Source organism: Phalaenopsis equestris, unplaced genomic scaffold (genome assembly GCF_001263595.1).
Source record: "Phalaenopsis equestris unplaced genomic scaffold, ASM126359v1 Scaffold000255, whole genome shotgun sequence".
Lineage (NCBI taxonomy): Eukaryota > Viridiplantae > Streptophyta > Magnoliopsida > Asparagales > Orchidaceae > Phalaenopsis > Phalaenopsis equestris.
This window is the reverse complement of record NW_018164697.1, coordinates 333,809-342,451: the sequence shown is the minus strand read 5'-3', so window position 1 is coordinate 342,451 and position 8,643 is coordinate 333,809. Positions and strand designations below refer to the sequence as shown.

Below are 8,643 nucleotides of genomic sequence, written 5' to 3'. Positions count from 1 at the left end.
AATCATTTTTCTCCATTGCGTACTATAAAGTGTCATATTTTCATTTAGTTCTAATAAATTAAGATCATTTTTTATACAATAAGCTCAAGTCTTCCTAGGTCTATCTCTGTCTTTCTTAACATAAGTTGAATCTAAAACATCTACTCTCCTAATCAGATCATCAGATGGTCAAAGTTTAATGTGACCAAACCATCTAAGATGACTTTCTCTAATCTTGTTTCTCACAGGAGCTACACCAACCCTATCACAGATATATTCATTTCGCATTTTGTCTTTAATTGTAAAGCCACTCATCCACCTAATCATTCTCATCTCGGCAACACTTACCTTAGTATTAGGCTTATTTTTTAAAGGCCAAAGGCCAACATTCAGATCTATAGAGCATTGCAGGTCTCACCACTGTCTGATAAAATTTTCCTTTCAGTTTAAGTGGTACTTTTCTATCACACAAAAGGCCCGGAGCATTCCTCCACTTCAACCAACCAAGTTGAATTCTACTATTAACATCTCCATCTATATCACCATCGCTTTGAACAACAAACATGAGATATCTAAATCGTTCACACATTTTAATAATTTGATCACTCAAAGTTACACTTCTGTCACTAGAGCTACTACTACTAAAATTGCATTGTATGTATTCATTTTTAGTTCTACTCAAATGAAGGCCTTTAGACTCCAATGTAGACCTCCATAATTCAAGTTTTTCTTGGGCTTTTACTCTCGTCTTATCCACGAGAAGGATATCATCAGCAACAAGCATATACCAAGGTATATCCTCCATTAAATGTCCAGTAAGCCCATCCATAACTTAAATAAAAAAGATATAGGCTTAAAGCCGATCCCTCATGTAATCCAACATAAATAGGAAAATATTTGGTCAATCCTCCTTCAATTCGAACACAAGTAACAACTATAGTATACGTATCTTTAATTACTTGAATATAAGTCATATCAACACCTTTCTTATCAAGAACTCTCCAAAGGATATCTCTAGGAACCTTATCGTAAGCTTTTCTGAATCAATAAAAATCAAATGTAGATTCTCTTTTTATCTCTGAACGTCTCCATCAAACCTCTCAATAAATGTAAAACTTTCATGGTAGACCTGCCCGACATAAATCCAAATTGATTATGAGAAATCTTTGTAATACATCTTAAATTATGTTCAATTACCCTCTCATATAATTTTAAAGTATGACGTATCAACTTAATTCCTCTATAATTTACACACTTTTGTGCATCCCCTTTATTTGATTTGACTATGGATTCTTGTTCGACGTTACATAATTCAGCCGACGATCACTTGAGAAATATGTTGATCTTGCTCTAGGTGTTTTTCTTATATTCCTTCCACGGGATTCAACTTGGGCTGCTCAAATTGTTTATCGAGGGTCATTTTTGCCCTTTCAATCAATTTTGCCTTCTACCTGTATACCACCCAAAGCTTTCATATAACGTTAAAAATATCAAGATTTTAAGTGAAATACATATTTTCATGCATAGACAAGGTGGTATGTATGTAAAAGTTGAAGTTTAGGTGTTAGATGTGTCAATACTTTGGAATTGAGTGGTATTTGTACAAGTCTTCCCATTCTAAAATAGATGGTTTTTGCTATTTATTATTGGGTTTTGGTGTTCCTTTTCTTTAGAAACATGCCTATTTGTTACTCTTCTAAACTATTTATAGTAAGCCATAAACAATGAATTACAATGTCTTTGGGTTAGTTCCTTATTGCTTTGCAAATGCAATTAGTGTATTTTTACTGTTCTGTTGTGTTATTTTTGCACTTCAGATTTAAATGAAATGTATTGTGTTCTTATTTGCAAATTTTTGTTGTGGGAATCTATTTATTGTAAACCGATCAATTAAAGTATGTTGCCGTAATAAAACTGTTGTCTAAATTTTTTTAAAAAATAATATTTATAGTTTCCACCGTAATTTTTTAAGAAATTATTTTTTTCCAAGAAATTATTTTTCTCATCACAGCTTTACAATCACTTTTATAAAATGCTACAGCTGCCCTAAGCAGGCCCTAAATGTACCTCTGCCATGCTATATTGTCATATGCTTGAGAAACATTTTTCTTTTAAATTTTTGCAGATTTGGCCATACCTATCACAATTTGCAGTCCAGAATAACTAAAACACTGCTTCATGCTTTTCTTGATCCAACTAAAGCACTGACCCAACATTATGGCGCCATTCGAGGGCTCTCTGCACTCGGTCCCAGCGTGGTGATTTCTGTTCTCCATATCTGGCTAACTTGATTCCTGCTTATATTCACATACATGCCGCCCAATTTCTATGTATGTACATATATAACACCTAAAATTTACTTTTTTACATTTATACCACCCAAATCTTCAATATCACATAAAAAAAATCACCATTTTTACTTTTAAAAAGTGAGATACATCTTTTCATGTATAGGTAAGGTCGCATGTATGTAAAAAACTTGGATGTTTAGTTATTAAATATGTAAGGGAAATTTACATATGCAGCACACAATTAATTCGTCTTTACATATCTCACACCTAAACTTTCATATTTACATACATAGCACTTTAGTGCTTTGAAGTTATGCAATGAAAGATGTATTTGACTTTTTAAAAGTGACAATAGTGCTATTTTTTATGTGATGTTACATATGTGAGTGTTATGCGTGTGAATATAAAGTTTAGTTGTTCAATGTGTAAATTCATAGGAATTGTATGCCATGTATGTAAAGGCCCTGATATGTAAATACATAAGATTTGAGCGGTATGTATGTAAATCTTCCTATATTCTATTTAACAATTATGCATTACTGCTTGCTAGGTGCGCCTTCTTATTTTACCTAACCTGGAGACATACCTACAACTTCTGGAACCAGAGATGTTACTTGAAAAGCAGAAGAATGAGATGAAGAGGAAAGAGGCTTGGCATGTCTATGGTGCCTTAATGGTGCGTTTAATTTGCATTTTAGTCTGTAGAGATTTTTGAATTAGGGAATAATTTATTTGAATTTTCTTCATCCAGAAGTTATTATAACATTAAACATGCAATTTCCAGGGTGCTGCAGGAAAGTGTTTGTATGATCGGCTTAAAATGTTTCCAGGCATGTTATCTCGACCGAACCGGTTTATTTGGAAACACAAAGGAAGAGTTGTGACAACCATGCCAAGTGAGACGTACTAAATTTTTTCTTGTTCATTCATAACTTTCTCTTTCTTATAAATCTTTGTCCGGTGTGTAAAAATCTATAGCAAATAAAGTAAGTGGCTCCATTTTAAGTAGGAGGATAGTTTGTGTCTTTTCGAAAAATATAGGATGAGGATGTTGACCTCTATATCTATTCCATAAGAGGGATTATGCGGACATGGTGAAAACGTAGAGATTGAACGTGCAAGTACTAATTAAGTCGAAGTGCTTCGACAACCATCAAAGTGTTCTAAACTACTCCCGTTTAGGGAATGGATTGCATGAATGCATCCGGGGCATCAAAGTTATGCAAGAAGGTACATGCTATGACCAAAATGACCAAATTTGATGAACCTTTGTCCGTTTTCTAGTTCAACTCTCCTTTACTGAACCTTTTCCATCTTCCCTGCAGTTACCACATTTGGCCCCGCTGCTCTCTCCCTTTCTCATTCCCCTACATCAGAAGCACCCCTAACTCTTCCTCTCAGCACAGTCGCACAAGCCCTTGCCAAGCACCCCTAACTCGTTAACACTTACCCGAAACTCTCCACTTCTCTTCTCCCCTACACAATCATCCAGCAATCCCTTATACCCAACCCAACAACTTCTGCCCACTGCTCCTCCTCTCAAGCTCAAACGACCAGTTTGAACTCGACGTTTCATAGTTATCTATCCTCTCATGCTCTAGAATCACATAGCTGCTTAGCTCTGCCACTCACCTCACTGAGCCCAGTCCACCATCCCAATCTCTTGCTCAGCCTCCAGTCCCACTAACTGAACTCCCCAAAGCTGCCCTTACACTTCTATCGAACTCTCTGCAGCATATCACCTCAATTTTCTACTCCACACATGACACAAAATCCACCAAGTTACCCACAACTCTTCCCTCTTAGGCTCGCATGATATTGGTTGCGCTCCCGCAGCTAGTCCTTCCTCGTCTTTAGTTACTCTCAAACCTCTGTGCCTCTGCAATCTTCAATGGTTGCAAATTCCTTTGCGGCTCTAGCAGGCCGCATATATAGCTCCTCTTCACCACCTGCATTATACTTATGTCACTTCTGCTCTCCCAACAAACTCAAACTGAACCTCCTAGATCTGCCGCTTGCTACTCCTTGTCATCTCAAATCCGACCAACTCTGGCCAAGTCTTTAAACAATAACAAACGTCACACAACCCAACCCAACAGCTTAGCTCCTCAGTTTAAACAATAATCACACAACCCAACCCAACAGCTTAGCTCCTCAGTTCCCCATAAACCGAGCTCCGTCAACCATATCTTATAGAAGCCCGCCTCTACATTCCTGCAACATCAACCCAAATCCATCTCCCAATCAGTTCTCTTTCTCAGTAGAGAAATTTCTTGCCTCGTTTTCTTTCTCTAAAAAAAGGAAGAGCAAAAAAATTAGAAAAAAAATATATGTATTTATACTTTTGCCTCACAAGTTTGCCATTTTGTCTCCACATTTATCGCCTCGCACAAAGATATATACACAAGGAATTTGCCTGCTATAAATACCCATTCAAGTTATTCCAACACGGAGAGAAAATCTTGGTAGTTCTCTCATGCATGTACCTGAAGGCTGCACATGAGATTAATTGGGCACATGCCCTTGAGGGGGCTTCTTACTGATAGGTGGGATCATAAGTTTCGCCTCAGCTATATTGATCATTCTCTTGACAAGAGCTTGAGTTGAAAAGCTAGATTCTAATTTTAGCCGGTCAGATCCTCCCGATAAGAATTAGAGTTGACAAGACTGAGTCTTTAACAAGCTACTCCAATATTCCTCACAATGATAGGATTGACAGGACTATTGCTTTAATGATATTCAAGCAATAAAATTTGACAAAATTATAAATATAAATTACCAAATAATTTTATCCCAACGATGATCACGTTGATTGTAGATCTTAATATTATGAGTCTATTTTCAAAGTCTAATTACTCAATTACAAGTATAATTGTTTCAAGTAAACAGCTTGATGTTGTCTGCATTGAAGGTGAATTTCAATTGAAAGTATTTATTTTGAAAATTAAGATCAAAAGAATATTTATATAAACTCAATTGATTTAGATTATGAGCTTAATCTTCTATAAGCGAGACAATAGGTGATAATGTTTAAAATCACATAAATTTCTTGATAATGGTCTTGTTGATTTAAATTTAATTTGAAGGGAATTTATTTATAAGATGCTTTCAAATTCTATAAATATTTTTTTCATAAAAAAATGTTCAATTCAAAATGATCGATTGAATAACATCGTCTAAAGCTTAGAATAAACTTTTATCTATCATTCGTAATTGTTTTTCAATGGTGATAAATTTGATTTTAACTTAAGCTCACATAGAACCAATATCATTATATGTATGCTATTACATTGACACTCAAAATAATCTCATATTAGTAAAGATATGTCCTGAGTTTCACTATATTACAATCACGACTATAATGCTTGTATATTCCCCAATGATTTTTTGTCCTTCAATTTGTGAATTATATTATATAGCTGGTAAAGCGCAAATTTTTTTTGTTAGCTAAGGATGATTCAAATTTATTCTCTTAGATAAACATCCACTTTAGATATATAAGATCCTCTTGGACAAACAATCCATAGCTACTAATAAGGATCTTTCTACCTGGTTGGGTTGAGTACTTCCTCTACCCAAGGCTTTGTTTGGCACAACTGGACCTTTTCAACTTCTTAGCTGCAGCTGTGCTGCCCCAGAAAGTTGCTGTGAGGAAGCTGTTATAGGGAAACTAACTGCATGTTTGGGGCACAACAACTGCTGGGCAGCTGTTTCTGTAAAAATAATCATTCTGCCCATGTTTTGTGATGTTGTGCGTAATAGAACTGTGATAGCGATAAATTTAATACTTTTAAAGCAAAAGCTAAAATTGTTCGTGCTCTGTGGTATGAATGATTTGGCTGGTATAAATGTAAAACCTAAAATTTAACCGTTAGACAATTAAATAGTTATATGCTAATAACACTCAACTAATCAATTCAGTATATTCAATCAAACATTAGAAGTTGTCAAAATAATAAAATGATAAATTTTTCCTCAAAAAAATAAAATAAAATATAGAAATTGTCAAAATAATAAAATGATTGCACGTCACCTATATATGTAACTCCACTAAAAAATTTTCTAAGCTCCAAAACTACCAATGTTAGCCACCAGCCCACCATACATAAATTTGAAAGGCGCATATATTCCTCTTAAAATTGTCTTCTAAGTTCAATAATTCAAGCATCATAACAACTACATAACTATCCTGAAAATATTGTTGACAAAAATACTTCATCAATCACTCCATATCCTTTTCAATAATTTGGAATTCGTTAGAAAGATATCTCAATTGTTCTATTCAAATATCTTCAAATCTCAAAATGAATTGTTCTATTCAAATATCTCCTAATCTCCAAAAGTTAAAAAATGTCTCTTTAATCCAAAGCATTTATGTTTGTATAAACATTGTGTGCTTCTTTTCCCAATAAATTTTCATTTGCAAAATTCACAAAATATCATCTCAAAACTCAATTATCTTCATTCTAAATGCACTTAATTCAATCAAAGCATATATACCACTTTTCGTTGCCATCTTCCGATGGTTTTTTTTTTTCCTTGCTTACTACCAAGCAATTTATATAAAAATCAAAAGGGGCAACTTTAGTCATTTTTTACCATCATCCATGCAAAATTTGGCATCAATGCATAAATAGAAAAGTAAGAGTGTCAAGATAATCATTTTACTCATTGTAGGGGGTCATTTTAGTGTCAAAATCCATAGAATTGTCAATTTAATCCCATAATCTTTTAATATGGGCTGAAATAGTATCCACAAATGACTATTTTAACTTCAATTTTAAGAGTCTAGGGACTAATTAGACGGTTCTATAAACTCTGGGACTAAAATGACTTCATATAAATAGTTAGAATACTATTTTGCACTGTACTCCATAAAGAAGATGAGCCCAAATATAATGATAGATAAATTTTATGCATGAATCATACTTTGGCACATAGAGAAGTATCCCCTACTCTTATCTACCCTTGCTTACTTTCTCATAATACACTTTGAACATCTGCTGCTAGACAATTCCTTCAAACGCAATCATATCCATAAGAACAATCTATCTCCATCAAAACACTCAATTACTCATTCTAGAACAGCTCTTCTGATTCCACTGTTAGAATTTCTGAGGAAGTTTCTTTAAACCCTAGCTTTCTTCTACCACGCACTAAAGGAAGATAAAACAAGCTCAGATCAAACGCGAAGCAAGGATGTTGGATCTTCCGCAAGAATTCAAAACAAGGCCACATGGGAGAAGAAGAAGAAAGTCATGCAAGGAGAAGATTTCGCACCTGTAATTGGGGATCACGCTCGAAGACAACTCTCGAGCCCCTTGTTCACAGGGAGTGTTCGCGAGACACCATCGCACCTGCATTTTCGTTAAAATGCGAAAACTTTTGCCGCGCGCTTTGCCGCTGCCGCTCCAAACGACGCAAAATTGCGTCTACCTGCCACGCCGGCCCTCCGGCGCTGCCCCAAATGGGCCCTAAATAGACGCAGGTCCATGATAATACGGGGTGACAAAACTATATGATATTGATCGAGTGGCATATTGCTCTCATCATTCATATAAGCTCGTGATAATGAGTTTTTACAATCTAAAATTAAATTGTTGCTACTTTACAGTGAACAATCACTGCTCTAATGAGTAGGTATAATTGAAATTATTCTTCCGTTATCAGGTGAAGTAATTAACTACAGAGACTTGCGCTTATAGAAACCTTGTATAGGAAATCTTGACCTTAAATCTTAAAGTTTTTGCAAAATGAGGGCAAAATCTTTGGTATTGTCTCATACTCCTTAAAATTTAATCCGGAATGTTAAAGTAAACTTCTCTTATTCATCATTCGTGGGAGGCTAGAGCAAGAGTTTTCGGAGCCTGCAGATGATTTCCGGCCTTTTTAATGGATGCATTGTCTATAATAGTGTTATTTTTTAAGTGATTTTAAAGATTTGTGTGTTGTGTGTAAATATGAAAGTTCAGGTGTCAGATTTGTAAATACATAAGAATTGTGTGCTATGTATATAAATGACCCTAATTTATGTATTTACATATATCTCACACCTAAACTTTCATATTTACATACCTTGCACTTCGATGCTTTAGAGCTATGCATGAAAAATTGCATTTATGCTATTTTTGATGTGATATTAAAGATTTGAGTGCTATGTGTACAAATATGAAATTTAAGTTGTGGGATTTGTAAATATATAGGAACTCTGTGGTAAATAGTAGTTATGTAAATGCCCTATATTCTATTGCTTATTCATCTGAATCTCTATTTCTGCACTATATTAGTCTGCCTCCATGTGTTTTTTATCTGATTGAAACCCTAACTAAAATTCTTCGTTGACTATAGACGGCAATAAAAGAAAGTCACTCGA

The 8,643-nt window shown here is 34.7% G+C and overlaps 1 protein-coding gene across 1 annotated transcript in view; it reads left to right on the top strand.

Moving 5' to 3' along the window:
• Nucleotides 1–8,643, top strand: part of LOC110024382 (transcription initiation factor TFIID subunit 6) — a 26,649-nt gene that overhangs the window by 14,402 nt on the left and 3,604 nt on the right. The window contains exons 9-11 of the mRNA XM_020724308.1: nt 2,105–2,237; nt 2,821–2,946; nt 3,055–3,166. Coding sequence (XP_020579967.1) covers nt 2,105–2,237; nt 2,821–2,946; nt 3,055–3,166 — 371 coding nt within the window. The remainder of the gene's footprint in view (nt 1–2,104; nt 2,238–2,820; nt 2,947–3,054; nt 3,167–8,643) is intronic.